Here is a 16,285-nt window from a genome sequence, read left to right on the forward strand (position 1 = left end):
AGGGGCGGCGGGCGGCTCAGGAGAGTGTGCGCGGGAGGAGCAGGGGTGCGGTCTGGTGGGGGCCCCTAGGGGGGGCAAGATGGTGGGGGCCCCGGGGCTCTAGCCCCGCGAGCCCCGCCTATAATCCGGCCCTGCTTACCCGGTCCATTCGCGATCCAGCGGCTCGTTCTCTGTGCTGGATTTGGGTCCGGCCGTGATTTATTAAGGTAGTTCCTCCGCCGAAAAGCGCTGAAAAGCATCGGTACGCGCTGGAGTTCACCGGCTCGGTGTGAGTGAAGGTAAGTGCAAGTTCCGCGACAGACTTTTTGTTTTAAATGCAGCGGTTTTTCCGAATCCGTCGGGTTTTCGTTCCGTTCCGTTGCGTGCATGCCAGCGCCAATGCGCCACAATCCGATTGCGTGCGCCAAAATCCCGGGGCAATTCAGGGGAAATCGGCGCAAATCGTAAATATTCGGGTAAGATTTATTTGCCGCGATCCCGCGGTGTGTTGTCCGACGAGGATTCGGGTCCGGCGTGATTCACTAACATCGTGCGTCCGAGTTCCTGCATGTGTCGCTGTGGCGCCAAGGTCCGCTGGAGTTCACCTGCTTCTTCCTGGTGCATGTGAGTACTTGATCTTGCGACACAAATTCTTTTTTAAACTTTGCAGTTTGTCCGAATCCGTCGGGTTGTCCGACAGTCAACCCCCCGATTTCTGTCGCGTGCAAGCTGGCGCCAATGTGCCAAAATCCGATCATGTGTGTCAAAGTCCTGGGGCAATTCATCGCAAAATGGAAATATTCAGAAAAACCTGACGAAAGTGCGGCGTTCAGACCCTTAGTAAATGAGCCCCAATGTATAATTTGGAGTTGTATGGCTGAGCCCAGGTGAGATATATTTCCCACTGTGTTGTCCAGTCCGAGCACTAAATTGTGACTCCAGGAGTAATGCGACCACTAAAAGTATCCTATTTTGGAAGTTTTTGTTTGAAGGAATAGGTTATAGATTAACCTGCTGCTATATTTCAATGACTGGAGTGGACATATCCTGATCAGCATAATGTAAAAGCATAAAATAATTCTACAGTGAGCAACAAAATGCAATTCTGACCCAAAAATGACTAAATAGCAGAAAGATGTCATTCTGACATGGATTAATTGACGTGGATAATAATAATGGCACCTGAGAGGTCACTAAACTTGGTCACACCATATTGCGCTGTTCCTAGTTCATCTCTTTGTAAACGCTCTGCTTCTTTCAGGTTACTTGAAAATACAGACAGTCTGTGCTCATACTCTGTTGATAGAAATGATTGTGGTTATAGTATACAGTGAACTGGAGACTTCTGTAAGCTGAAAATCAACAGAGATGTATATTTCAGAACTAATGGATATATAAGTCAATGACTAACAATGCCTGCTGATAAAGGGTTACAAGTCCTGCCCATATCACCAAAAATTAGTTGCCAGTGGAGCACTGTACCTTAATTACAGACATTTTTCTGATATGCAAATTAGCTTTTCTGACTCATCTTTGGTATCTGTGACTCCTCTCTCTCAGGCTGGCAGTGAACCACACCTCATTATTCTGACAGCTCTGTGTCTCTTAAAAGCACTGCTCTACCTCCTTGTACTCAGGGATTATCTGCCAGTATATTAAGGTACAGACATATAAAGCTCTATGTACATGTGGGAAATATTGTGTCAATTTTTTTTTCTTTACACAGTGCCTTGTATTACTTCATATCATGTGACCAGAGTGACATCTTCACAGGTCCTTTAGCCTTCTAACAATAGCAAACTTTACCCCATGTATGTGATCACATGGAAAGACATACAGTGGTCACATACAGTAAAGGTATGGGTACAGTTTCCTATTGTTAAGAGGCTAAAGGACCCGTGATGGTCATATCGCATGCTGACAAAAGCCATGTGACATGGAAAGGTGTAGATGGGAGGGGCCGGGACTTATGTGGATGTAAGTGATTTTTAACATCATATTTAATAATTTTTAGCTAAAAGAAGAGTGCCAGTTTGTTAACAGGGCCCCGTAGAAACCTGTCACTGGCTGTGCAAATGTGGTGACAGGTTCCCTTTAATAATGATTCACTTTACAGACTGGATAGTTTTATCTCCCTACAGAGCTCAATCATCAAATAAAATATTCTTTTAGTAGAGCATATATTTTTATAATTTGCTTTTGGTGTCATATTAAATATAAGAATCTCCTATGACATCAGGTTTGTGGTTCTGATACAAGCAGTTAAAAACACAGTTGGAAAGGAAAACTGCAGATAAAAATCAAATACCTGCCTTTTTTAATTGTCAATGTGTCAGGTTCTGTAGCTCACAAAAGCACAGTCCCGATGCATTATAAAGGATGAGATTATTGAGGGTGATTTACCAGAGGTGAATAAGAGCAGAACTGTTCTAGTTGCTCATGGCACCCATTTAGAGCTCAGATTACCATTAGCAATGAGAACTATTCTGCTCTCAGACACTTCTGATAAATTTCCTCCATGACACCAAAAGCATGTTTTTAGGTTCTATAGAGCTGAGTGGGCATCTGAAGTGATTCTCACTAAGCAGCCTCTAAACTTGACTCATCTTAGGTAAAATATGACTCTTCTCTGCTCGTTTTCACGAAGCCGTTGAAGGTAAAAGGTTATAAAAGAGGGATTCTAAAAACTAAATTTTAAACCCTACCTGCAGGGAAAGTAGTTTAATATGGTAATGTCTGGTGACAGGAACCCTTTAAATTCTATTCACTACAATACTACTTTACATGTACAAATAAATAAGAATCTACTAACAATATATAAAAAGAATAACACAGGTAGTATTGGCAAGCAACATATGGATCAGCACATTGCCATTCTTTCACTAGTAACTTGTTGCAATTCTGAACCATGTGTGGCTTGTGGATGCCAGTTGTGTTATGTAATATTATTTGTATGTTTCTAAATGAATAATTTGGCATAAAAGTTTATCACGTCAGCCTAAAAGTTTAAAATGTTACCTGTAATTCAGACTGCAGCCATTTCATATTATTTTATCAGTCTATGATGCCAAGGCAAAGTTTGATTAGTTTTAGGCTACATGCACGCGGCCATTGGGGGAATAATATAAATTGTAAAATAGTCCCCCAGCTCAGATCACCGGTTCGTCAATATATATCTATCCAACTGGGGGAAAAGTGTAAAACTAGCTTTTAATTTTACAACGTTTAAAAGGTACAATGCTAAAGGATGTGATAGGTGATGTAGTCGGCACTGTTGTACTCGAATACGTGGTGGAAACCACTTTTCCAGACTAAAATTCTCAGTACTGCCCTACCACTGGTAGGCACATATAATAAAAAAACAAGCATTAGCTGACTGCGTTTCACAGAAATAGGTGGGAATTAACCCCTTAACACAGTAGGACGTTCCTGTACAGTATATTAAAGATTTATGAAGAGGGCTCACAGGCTGAACCCTCTTCATACATGGTCGGTGTTGGTGCATTATGCAGCACTCACCGTTGACACACGGTAATGGCACTAATCATGTGTTTTAATATTTTACCTTCTGCCAGCGCAGCCACCATCTTGGGATGGATCGTTGCTCTCCGTGACGTTGTCAGGGAGCGATGATCCGTTCCAATGGCAGCCGGGAGTCTGTATGAGACTCCAGGATGTGTCATTGGGCAGGATCCGGCACAGTGTTATAGATGTCTAGCAAATGTACATATACTGCAATACCCTAGTATTGCAGTATATAGTAGGAATGATCAGACCCACAAGGGGAAAAGTACCCTTGGGGGTCTAAAAAGTAGTACAAAAATAATAAAAAAACAACAGAAAATTCATATCATCCCCTTTCCCTAGAACTGGTAAAAAAGGAATAAATAAAATCATAAATATATTGGGTGTCGTCACATCCCACAAGTCCCAATCTATCAAAACGTTTATTCCTGGCAGCGAACCCCATAACGGAAATTAGTACCCATATGTCTGAAAAGCCACTTTTTCGCCATTTTTCAACAGCCTAAAATTAAAAAAAAAAAGATCAAAAGATCATACAATCCTCAAAATGGTAGAAATGGAAACATCATGTACCACAAAAAAGGACACCTTATAAAGGTCTGTATTATGTCTGTATGATGAAGTATGAAAAAGTTATTAGCACCAGAATAAGGCAAAATGAAGAATTTTTTTTCACAAGAGGTTTAAATTTTTTTTTTTTTACAAATGCGATTTTTCTACATTTTCATCTCATTTGGAATAATTTCCAGCTTCTCAGTGCATGCCATGGAATATAACATGCTGTCACTAGGAAGTACAATTTGTTACACAGAAAACAAGCCCTCCTATAGCTCCAGAAATAGAAAAATTAAAAAGTTATGGATTTTTAAAGACAGGGAGTGAAAAATGGAAATGCAAAAAAGGAAAATGGCTTGGTCCTTAAGGGGTTAAAATGATTACTGTGTTGTCAGATGTGCAATTCCTTCTCATTCAGCTGCTTTATTTCAACTGTATATATATTATATTTATACTGTATATATTCTATGGGGGATCAGGCTTTGTTAAGTGACCAAAGACGGTAGCTTGAAAAAGGTATGCAGCAAAGAGAAGCATGAAGAATAGGAAAATAGGTGACATAAGAAAAAGTATTGTTAACCAAATAAGGGAATCACCGTAGGACCCTGATGACTGCCTCTAGTTTGTCCTGGTTATACAATTAAGCTATTGAATGTCTCAACTTGGAGCTGCAGCCCACACAGGAACCTGTCCCTGCACTAACAGTCCGTGCACTAACAGTCCCTGTTATAGACCTGTATATAGAAATCGCATAAGTTATAGGCAACAGTATATCAATTTAGTTCATTTTGTCATATCAGTCCCGTAATGACATGTCTCGCCGTGCATCAGACTCATGAGGGCATATACCGTATTTTTTGGACTATAAGGTGCACAAAAACCCCTTTGATTCTCTCAGAAATCAAAGGTGACCTTATAGTCCAGTGCGCCTTATATATATGAACTGTACTTACAGACAACAGCTGCCTTGAGCTGTGCACAGGACTGCCACCTGCTGGTCATTCATAATTAGGTGTGCCTTATTATCAGTTGCGCCTTATATATCAACCTAGATGTTTTAGCAGTCATTTATTGAAGGTGGGGCTTATAATCCGGTTCTTCTTGTAGTCCGAAAAATATGGTATGAAGTGACCAGTCAGTCCTCACCGTAGTGCTCCAGTAAACCGATAGGGAAGTAAAATTCCCATATTCACAATGGCAGAAGGTGCTTGTAGTGGAAAGTAAGGTGGTCCCTCGGTCAGTGCCATGGAGGAAGACACAGCCTTGCATCAAGAGGGGCACACAAAAGATGAGTGCTCCCCAAATACCCTGCAGCCAGTGGGATCCACCACCTCTTCAAGCACACATTTCCTATCACATCTCTTAAGATTGTACCTTTTAAAGTTGTAAGATTAAAAATTATGTTTTATACAGTTTAACTATTTGGATTTATGTGAAATGAGAAATCTATATCTAATGTATTTTGTACTTCACTACTTGTTAGTGATAGACCCTATTAGATCAGGTTCCAAAACCTGAGTGCAACTACGCTCTGTAACCCCTATACCTTCATTTAAAATCCAGTTCTACCATGAATCTTACCTTGAAAACTTTTGTAATTCTTCTCAAATTGCTTCATAAACTTAGCGAATTGCACCTGTAAGGAACAATAAGTAGAAATAAATCTATGAGCAGCTGTAAATGGATCATTTTGATTATTTCTGTGTTTCGTTAAAAGCATAAAAGCTGTAATGATACAATATGGAATAAGTAAAGTCCCTATGTAGGTAACCACCATTTGAAAATTTGTGGAGCCTGATATTAAAAACATGACTGAAAGAGTAGAGAATCCTAAGAGGAGAAACATGTTGAAGCTAGTAACCGTCAATCTGATGATGAATAAAAGTGAGAATGATTATATATTGCTCAGTAAAGGTGAAAGTGAATCTACGCGTCTATAGAAACCACATCCGGTTATAAAAAAAAAAGGCAAAGAAAAACAAAAATTAGCCCAGAAAAATATTTATTGATAAAATGATTTATTGAAGTGGATAAACTTTCAGAATCTGAAGTTTAATGCATTCATGTTCTATTAACAGGAATTTTTAGAATTTCTGCAAACAATCTCCGTTTCTTCGGCTTAATTTGTACGTTTCTTTATAACCTGTGCTGGTTGTGTACTAGACTATGAGATGCGGCAGTACATTTCTTTTTAGGAGTTGATGGGCACGAAGACCATATTTGTGTTAGTTGGCCAGTCTGTAATCTATGAAAAACGTTGACAGCTATTACTGTTGAGGTTCTCCTTGGGAAAACAAAAAAACTTTGTAGTCTTTTATATCCAGTTACCATTATTAGGGTTCTTTTACTGAAACCACCATTGTCATTAATTTTAAGGCATTATCAGAATATGCTGACTACAATGGAATGAAATGTGCTACCAAGCAAACAAGTATATATTAAAAAATTTAAGTGAATCTCAATAAATCTGCCTATACTTCTACAGATAACAAGAGGAGAAAATCCTGGCACCTACAATGTTGATGCCTTAAAGAGTAACTGTTAAGGGTTTTTCCCACAAATCAATAGCACTTGGGATGTAAAACAACTCTGCCTATTATCTTTGTTACCTATATCCAGCAGTTTCTTTGCTATACCCCTCAGACTATTTGAGTGTTGCAGTGGCTGCTTCCTCCGCCTGTGCTGACATACCCTGGAGTCCATAGTATAAACAAACTGTACGAACTGCTGGGAGGGGCGGCTGCTCCCTGTGACAGAGCTCTCTCTGTGTATGTAGCAGGGCTCAGTGTGCACAAAATAGTGAGGTACAAGATCTTCCCTATTCCCTGTCAGTCCCTCCATCCCAGTCTTTGATCCTACAGAACTTTGTCTCTCTGGACCTCATTCTGCTCCCCCCCACCTTGTCATCAGCTCTGTGCAGATAAGCTATTAACCATTAGCTCTCACACAAGTTATAGAAGTCATGTAACTTGTTTACTTATGATTTCTTCCACATTACATGTCCCATGGTCTTCGATGTGATGGAAGCTGCCAGGCTATTCACCATATACATCCTGTATGTGCACTGTGCAGCATTGAGTGGATTTACATGTGAGAAACTAAATGGATATAATGCTCAATTACTTTAAAAGAAAGAACACAAGGCATAATGGGATCTGTGGGTAAGTTAACTGGCCTCTGCTAGACACATTAGTCTCCGCCCACTTCAACTCTGGTGAGAAAGATTTTTTTTTGTCCAACACTTTCATAACAGAAAGTGCCATAACTATAGAAAGAAAAGGGTGAGCAACACAAAGTAGGCTTGTACTGTTTCTTTTTAAAGGGGGAATCACATTTAATAATTTGGTAAAATCATTATAACTTTACAGGTACCCTTTAATCTTGATTTATTTTAGCATAGTAGCATAGATAACAACAGGACAGGTTTTGGCCTGCGTAAAGCCTTCATCAACTGTATGCAAACACATGACACTATATATTTTTTATTTAGAGCACTATTAACACAGGTCATTTTCACCTTTTGGACACATGTAACCGATTGTGTCTCCATAGGGAGATCAGGCCAAATTATACACGACTAATTTAAATAACAAAGAATGATAAATTTTATTAATTTTAGTTAAAAGCATAGACAAAACATGTTAAAAGGGTTGGTTACAGCGGTGGTGGGATACACAGAAAAGGAACCTCCGGAAGGTCACGACATAATATTGCACATATACGTGAATAAACAGGTCATGCTTATTGCCTGAAAAAGGATGTCTTATTAAAGTGTATATGAAGTAACGTGCTTACCCATGTGGATAATCAAAGTTAACGTGACCCGGGTAGCTCCTGCCCCGACGCGCGTTTCGGCTTATCCAGCCTTCGTCTGGGGGTGGCGCCATAAGGGTCATAGGTGGCTATTTATCTAAATATTCCACCTATCAGCAGCGTTGCTGTGTAGAGGTGGAGACAGCTATACGTAATGGCAGGAAGAGATGAAATGCGCGTGCGCCTAACAGTGACGTGTCGCGGCACTACGGCGCATGCGCCAATGGTTGCCATAGCGACACTTCGTGTAGTGGTGCATCACTACACGAAGTGTCGCTATGGCAACCATTGGCGCATGCGCCGTAGTGCCGCGACACGTCACTGTTAGGCGCATGCGCATTTCATCTCTTCCTGCCATTACGTATAGCTGTCTCCACCTCTACACAGCAACGCTGCTGATAGGTGGAATATTTAGATAAATAGCCACCTATGACCCTTATGGCGCCACCCCCAGACGAAGGCTGGATAAGCCGAAACGCGCGTCGGGGCAGGAGCTACCCGGGTCACGTTAACTTTGATTATCCACATGGGTAAGCACTAGAGATGAGCGAACATGCTCGTCCGAGCTTGATGCTCGGTCGAGCATTAGGGTACTCGAAACTGCTCGTTACTCGGACGAATACTTCGCCCGCTCGAGAAAATGGCAGCTCCCGCCGTTTTGCTTTTTGGCGGCCAGAAACAGAGCCAATCACAAGCCAGGAGACTCTGCACTCCACCCAGCATGACGTGGTACCCTTACACGTCGATAGCAGTGGTTGGCTGGCCAGATCAGGTGACCCTGGGATAGACTAGCCGCTGGCCGCGCTGCTCGGATCATTCTGTCTCTGGATGCCGCTAGGGAGAGAGCTGCTGCTGGTCAGGGAAAGCGTTAGGGTGTTCTATTAGCTTACTGTTAGGCAGGAGTGATTCTCAAAGAACCCAACAGCCCTTCTTAGGGCTACAATAACGTTCTACTTTTTTTATTTTAATTTGCATCTATTACCATTTTGTGAGGAATTAGCAGGGGGACTTGCTACCGTTGTGTTTAGCTCTTAGTGGCACACATATCCATAGCAAAGACCGAAGTGGGAAAATTCAGTAGGGGTTGGATTTCTATTAGGCACTAACTCAGTGTCATCTCATCTGGCATAGTAGTGTGCTTCCTTTGATACTTGGCTAGAAAATAGCCATAGGAGAATACAAACAGCTTCTTGAAGCCTACAGTAGCGTTCTATATATTTGATTTCTGGTTGATCTGCTGGTGGCTGTAGTTTCTGCAGTGCATGTACTTGCCAATTCTGAGCAATTTGTAGTGAGACTTGCGACCGCTGTGTTCTGCGCTTAGTGGCGCACATATCCATAGCAAAGGCCGAAGTGGGAAAATTCAGTAGGGGTTGGATTTCTATTAGGCAATAACTCAGTGTCATCTCATCTGGCATAGTAGTGTGCTTCCTTTGATACTTGGCTAGAAAATAGCCATAGGAGAATACAAACAGCTTCTTGAAGCCTACAGTAGCGTTCTATATATTTGATTTCTGGTTGATCTGCTGGTGGCTGTAGTTTCTGCAGTGCATGTACTTGCCAATTCTGAGCAATTTGTAGTGAGACTTGCGACCGCTGTGTTCTGCGCTTAGTGGCGCACATATCCATAGCAAAGGCCGAAGTGGGAAAATTCAGTAGGGGTTGGATTTCTATTAGGCAATAACTCAGTGTCATCTCATCTGGCATAGTAGTGTGCTTCCTTTGATACTTGGCTAGAAAATAGCCATAGGAGAATACAAACAGCTTCTTGAAGCCTACAGTAGCGTTCTATATATTTGATTTCTGGTTGATCTGCTGGTGGCTGTAGTTTCTGCAGTGCATGTACTTGCCAATTCTGAGCAATTTGTAGTGAGACTTGCGACCGCTGTGTTCTGCGCTTAGTGGCGCACATATCCATAGCAAAGGCCGAAGTGGGAAAATTCAGTAGGGGTTGGATTTCTATTAGGCAATAACTCAGTGTCATCTCATCTGGCATAGTAGTGTGCTTCCTTTGATACTTGGCTAGAAAATAGCCATAGGAGAATACAAACAGCTTCTTGAAGCCTACAGTAGCGTTCTATATATTTGATTTCTGGTTGATCTGCTGGTGGCTGTAGTTTCTGCAGTGCATGTACTTGCCAATTCTGAGCAATTTGTAGTGAGACTTGCGACCGCTGTGTTCTGCGCTTAGTGGCGCACATATCCATAGCAAAGGCCGAAGTGGGAAAATTCAGTAGGGGTTGGATTTCTATTAGGCAATAACTCAGTGTCATCTCATCTGGCATAGTAGTGTGCTTCCTTTGATACTTGGCTAGAAAATAGCCATAGGAGAATACAAACAGCTTCTTGAAGCCTACAGTAGCGTTCTATATATTTGATTTCTGGTTGATCTGCTGGTGGCTGTAGTTTCTGCAGTGCATGTACTTGCCAATTCTGAGCAATTTGTAGTGAGACTTGCGACCGCTGTGTTCTGCGCTTAGTGGCGCACATATCCATAGCAAAGGCCGAAGTGGGAAAATTCAGTAGGGGTTGGATTTCTATTAGGCAATAACTCAGTGTCATCTCATCTGGCATAGTAGTGTGCTTCCTTTGATACTTGGCTAGAAAATAGCCATAGGAGAATACAAACAGCTTCTTGAAGCCTACAGTAGCGTTCTATATATTTGATTTCTGGTTGATCTGCTGGTGGCTGTAGTTTCTGCAGTGCATGTACTTGCCAATTCTGAGCAATTTGTAGTGAGACTTGCGACCGCTGTGTTCTGCGCTTAGTGGCGCACATATCCATAGCAAAGGCCGAAGTGGGAAAATTCAGTAGGGGTTGGATTTCTATTAGGCAATAACTCAGTGTCATCTCATCTGGCATAGTAGTGTGCTTCCTTTGATACTTGGCTAGAAAATAGCCATAGGAGAATACAAACAGCTTCTTGAAGCCTACAGTAGCGTTCTATATATTTGATTTCTGGTTGATCTGCTGGTGGCTGTAGTTTCTGCAGTGCATGTACTTGCCAATTCTGAGCAATTTGTAGTGAGACTTGCGACCGCTGTGTTCTGCGCTTAGTGGCGCACATATCCATAGCAAAGGCCGAAGTGGCAAAATTCAGTAGGGGTTGGATTTCTATTAGGCACTAACTCAGTGTCATCTCATCTGGCATAGTAGTGTGCTTCCTTTGATACTTGGCTAGAAAATAGCCATAGCAATAGGATAGGATTGTTTGGTTTTAAAAACTCAAAAAAAAACAAAAAACACAAAAAAAAAAAAAAACACAAAAAAACACAAAAAAAAACAAAAAGAAGTAAAAAAAAAAAAAAAGTTATAACTCTCATTTTAAAAATGTTTAACCCGAGGGCTAGGGGTAGAGGACGAGGGCGGGGACGTGGGCGTCCAACTACTGCAGGGGTCAGAGGCCGTGGTCCTGGGCGGGGTGAGACACCACCTGCTGATGAGGGAGCAGGGGAACGCCGCAGAGCTACACTCCCTAGGTTCATGTCTGAAGTTACTGGGACTCGTGGTAGAGCACTGTTGAGGCCAGAACAGTGCGAACAGGTGATGTCGTGGATTGCTGACAATGCTTCGAGCAATTTGTCCACCAGTCAGTCTTCCACGCAGTCCACCCATGTCACCGAAATCCCCACTCCTCCAGCTCCTGCACCTCAGCCTCCTCCCCCCCAGTCTGCCCCCTCCCAGGAAAATTTGCCATTTGAACCGGCATACTCTGAGGAACTGTTTTCTGGACCCTTCCCACAGTCACAAACCACTTGTCCGGTTGCTGCTGAGCAATTTTCCGATGCCCAGGTTTTCCACCAGTCACAGTCTGTGGGTGATGATGACCTTCTTGACGTAGTGGAAGTGTGTAAAGAGGTGTCCGACGATGAGGAGACACGGTTGTCAGACAGTGGGGAAGTTGTTGTCAGGGCAGGAAGTCCGAGGGGGGAGCAGACTGAGGGATCGGAGGATGATGAGGTGACAGACCCAAGCTGGGTTGAGAGGCCGGGTGAACACAGTGCTTCTGAGACGGAGGAGAGTCCTCGACCTGAACAGGTTGGAAGAGGCAGTGGTGGGGCCAGACGGAGAGGCAGGGCCAGAGCTGGTGCATCAGCGCCACTGTCAACTAGTGAAGCTCCCGTGGTGAGGGCTCTTGCGGCGAGGGCTAGATCTTCAGAAGTGTGGAGGTTCTTTAAGGAAACACCGGATGACCGACGGACTGTGGTGTGCAACATTTGCCAAACCAGGCTCAGCAGGGGTTCCACCACTACTAGCTTAACTACCACCAGTATGCGCAGGCATATGAATGCTAAGCACCCCACTCAGTGGCAACAAGCCCGTTCACCTCCGGCCGTGCACACCACTGCTCCTTCCCCTGTGTCAGCTGCTAGTCAGCCCCCTGCCCAGGACCCTGGCACAAAAACCCCATCGTCGCCTCCACGATCCTCCACAGCATCCACCAGCGTTCAGCTCTCCATACCCCAGACGCTGGAGCGGAAACGCAAATATAGTGCAACCCACCCGCACGCCCAAGCCCTTAATGTGCACATCTCCAGATTGCTTAGCCTGGAGATGCTGCCCTATAGGCTAGTAGAGACCGAGGCCTTTCGCAACCTCATGGCGGCGGCCGCCCCTCGGTATTCGGTCCCCAGCCGCCACTACTTTTCCCGATGTGCCGTCCCAGCCCTGCACCAGCACGTGTCAGACAACATCATCCGTGCCCTGACCAACGCCGTTTCTGACAAGGTCCACCTGACCACGGACACGTGGACGAGTGCTGCCGGGCAGGGCCACTATATATCGCTGACGGCACATTGGGTTAACTTGGTGGAGGCTGGGACCGAGTCTGACCCTGGGGCTGCTCATATACTGCCGACGCCGAGGATTGCGGGGTCCAGGTGTTTCAGGCCTACTATGCCTCCTCCTCCTCCCACCCCTCCTCCACCTCCTCCTCCGAACTACCATCCGTGGGCACGGCGCCATCAGTCGGTAGCTCTAGGCACAGCAGCAGTGCCGTCGCTAAGCGACAGCAGGCGGTGCTCAAACTGCTGAGCCTAGGCGACAAAAGGCACACCGCCCAAGAGCTATTACAGGGCATCACGGCGCAGACTGATCTGTGGCTGGCACTGCTGAACCTCAAGCTGGGAATGGTTGTGTGTGACAACGGCCGTAACCTGGTGGCGGCTCTGCAACTCGGCAGACTGACACATGTGCCATGCCTGGCCCATGTGTTAAATCTGATAGTGCAGCGTTTCCTCAAGACATACCCCAATCTGTCTGATTTGCTCACGAAGGTGCGCCGCATCTGTGCGCATTTCAGGAAGTCCAGCCCAGATGCTGCCACTCTCAGGGCAGCGCAGCGCCGCCTCCAACTGCCCGCTCACCGACTGTTGTGCGACGTGCCCACGAGGTGGAATTCAACACTGACCATGTTATCCAGAGTTTACCAGCAGCGCAGAGCGATTGTAGACTGCCAGATGTCAACTTCCACCAGAACTGGTAGTCAGGTCAGTCAGCTTCCTCAAGTCTACAATGAGGAGTGGACGTGGATGTCTGATATCTGTCAGGTGCTGAGTAACTTTGAGGAGTCAACACAGATGGTCAGTGGCGATGCCGCCATCATCAGCCTCACCATCCCGCTGCTTGGCCTGTTGAAAAACTCTCTGGTCAGCATGAAGTCGGAAGCTTTGCGCTCGTCACAAGAGACGGGGGAAGAATATTCCCTTGTTGATAGCCAAAGCACCCTGAGGTCTGTTTCTCAGCGCATATCGGAGGAGGTGGAGGTGGAGGAGGATGAGGAGGAAGAGGAGGAGAATGTTGGCGAGACACAAGAGGGGACCATTGTTGAGTCCTTCACTGTTCAGCGTGTATGGGCAGAAGAAGAGGAGTTGGAGGAGTTGGAGGAGGAGGAAATGGACAGTCAGGCCAGTGAGGGGAGTGAATTCTTACGCGTTGGTACTCTGGCGCATATGGCAGATTTCATGCTAGGCTGCCTATCCCGTGACCCTCGCGTTCAAAGAATTTATTCCAGCACCGATTACTGGGTGTTCACTCTCCTGGACCCACGGTACAAGCAAAATCTTTCCACTCTCATCCCTGCAGAGGAAAGGAGTGTGAGAATGCATGAATACCAGCAGGCCCTGGTGCACAAGCTGAAACAGTATTTCCCTTCTGACAGCGCTAGCGGCAGAGTGCGTAGTTCTGCGGGACAAGTAGCGAGGGAGAGTAGGCGAGCAGGCAGCTTGTCCAGCACTGGCAAGGGTACGCTTTACAAGGCTTTTGCCAGCTTTATGTCACCCCAGCAAGACACTGTCACCTGTCCCCAGTCTCGGCAGAGTAGGGCTGATCTTTACAGAAAGATGGTGAGGGAGTACGTAGCTGACCATACCATCGTCCTAAATGATCACACAGCTCCCTACAACTACTGGGTTTCAAAGCTGGACATGTGGCACGAACTGGCGCTGTACGCCTTGGAGGTTCTTGCCTGCCCTGCCGCTAGCGTCTTGTCCGAGCGGGTTTTCAGTGCAGCTGGTGGCATCATCACCGATAAGCGTACACGCCTGTCGACTGACAGCGCTGACAGGCTGACGCTTATTAAAATGAATAAAGGCTGGATTTCTCAGAATTTCCAATCTCCACCAGGTGAAGGAAGCTCAACCTGAATAATTGATCCACTCCTCCTCCTCCTCCTCATTTTCCTCCTTCTCCTCCTCTTTGTACAGTAAAGCAGAGGAAAATGGCTATTTTTTGACAGGGCCCACTGGCTCTTGCTATAGTACTTCATGCATTTAATTTTTCTGGAGGGCCACCTACCCGGTCCTCTGTTTGAAACAATTTTTGTGAGTGCCACATACAGGCACTCAATCTATTCCATTTTTCTGGAGGGCCACCTACCCGGTCCTCTGTTTTAAAAAATTTTTGGGACTGCCACATACAGGCACTCAATCTATTCCATTTTACTGGAGGGCCACCTACCTGCTCCTCTGGTTTGAAACATTTTTGGGACTGCCACATACAGGCACTCAATCTATTCCATTTTACTGCAGGGCCACCTACCTGCTCCTCTGGTTTGAACAATTTTTGGGACTGCCACATACAGGCACTCAATCTATTCCATTTTACTGGAGGGCCACCTACCTGCTCCTCTGGTTTGAACGATTTTTGGGACTTCCACATACAGGCACTCAATCTATTCCATTTTACTGGAGGGCCACCTACCTGCTCCTCTGGTTTGAAACATTTTTGGGACTGCCACATACAAGCACTCAATCTATTCCATTTTACTGCAGGGCCACCTACCTGCTCCTCTGGTTTGAACAATTTTTGGGACTGCCACATACAGGCACTCAATCTATTCCATTTTACTGGAGGGCCACCTACCTGCTCCTCTGGTTTGAAGAATTTTTGGGACTGCCACATACAGGCACTCAATCTATTCCATTTTACTGGAGGGCCACCTACCTGCTCCTCTGGTTTGAAACATTTTTGGGACTGCCACATACAGGCACTCAATCTATTCCATTTTACTGGAGGGCCACCTACCTGCTCCTCTGGTTTGAAACATTTTTGGGACTGCCACATACAGGCACTCAATCTATTCCATTTTACTGGAGGGCCACCTACCTGCTCCTCTGGTTTGAAGAATTTTTGGGACTGCCACATACAGGCACTCAATCTATTCCATTTTACTGGAGGGCCACCTACCTGCTCCTCTGGTTTGAAACATTTTTGGGACTGCCACATACAGGCACTCAATCTATTCCATTTTACTGGAGGGCCACCTACCTGCTCCTCTGGTTTGAAAAATGTTTGGGACTGCCACATACAGGCACTATCCAAATTAAATTGTCTCCATAGCAGCCTCCACACGTTGTCTCCATTGCTACCTCCAAAAGTCGTCCATATAGCTGCCTCCATACATCGTCCCTTTATCAAACGAGGTGTGTCAGGCAGAAATTTGGGTTGTTTTCATGGATTCCACATCAAAGTTGTTAACTTTGTCGCCACCCTGCTGTGTTATCCACAAAATATACTGGCAAACTTTTACCATTTAGGGATATTATTTCAGCGCTTCTTGCGCATCTGTTTACATTCCCCTCACCCGGCATATCCTAAACTTATAAGAACGCTACTACACTTGATCTTATACAAAAGGTTCTTAGAAGTGCTGTTTGGGGAGTAGCCTAGAGACAGGGGCTTGGATTGGCGAAAGCTCGCCTGGCAGCGGAGCGCCAGCTCCATGCGCATCATGCGCTTCTTGCGCATCTGTTTACATTCCCCTCACCCGCCATATCCCAAACTTATAAGAACGCTACTACACTTAACTTGGTGCAGGCTGGGACCGAGTCTGACCCTGGGGCTGCTCATATACTGGCGACGCAGAGAATTGCGGGGCCTACCTCGGTCCAGGTCTCAAAGGCCTACTATACC

The 16,285-nt window shown here is 45.0% G+C and overlaps 1 protein-coding gene across 3 annotated transcripts in view; it reads right to left on the reverse strand.

Annotated features, from left to right (window-relative positions):
* Positions 1–5,926, reverse strand: part of CTSW (cathepsin W) — a 75,898-nt gene extending 69,972 nt beyond the window's left edge. For 2 of the 3 annotated variants that reach the window (XM_072117981.1, XM_072117980.1), the window contains exons 1-2: positions 5,641–5,916; positions 1,162–1,275 (exon numbers count right to left, since the gene is read on the reverse strand). In XM_072117981.1, coding sequence (XP_071974082.1) covers positions 1,162–1,275; positions 5,641–5,905 — 379 coding nt within the window. In that variant the 5' untranslated portion in view covers positions 5,906–5,916. Of the gene's footprint in view, positions 1–1,161; positions 1,276–5,640 lie in introns of all 3 variants that reach the window. The other variant, XM_072117982.1, reaches the window with a different exon arrangement.
* Positions 5,927–16,285: the final 10,359 nt, after the last annotated feature.

The sequence above is a fragment of the Engystomops pustulosus genome, chromosome 7, assembly GCF_040894005.1.
Source record: "Engystomops pustulosus chromosome 7, aEngPut4.maternal, whole genome shotgun sequence".
Classification (NCBI taxonomy): domain Eukaryota; kingdom Metazoa; phylum Chordata; class Amphibia; order Anura; family Leptodactylidae; genus Engystomops; species Engystomops pustulosus.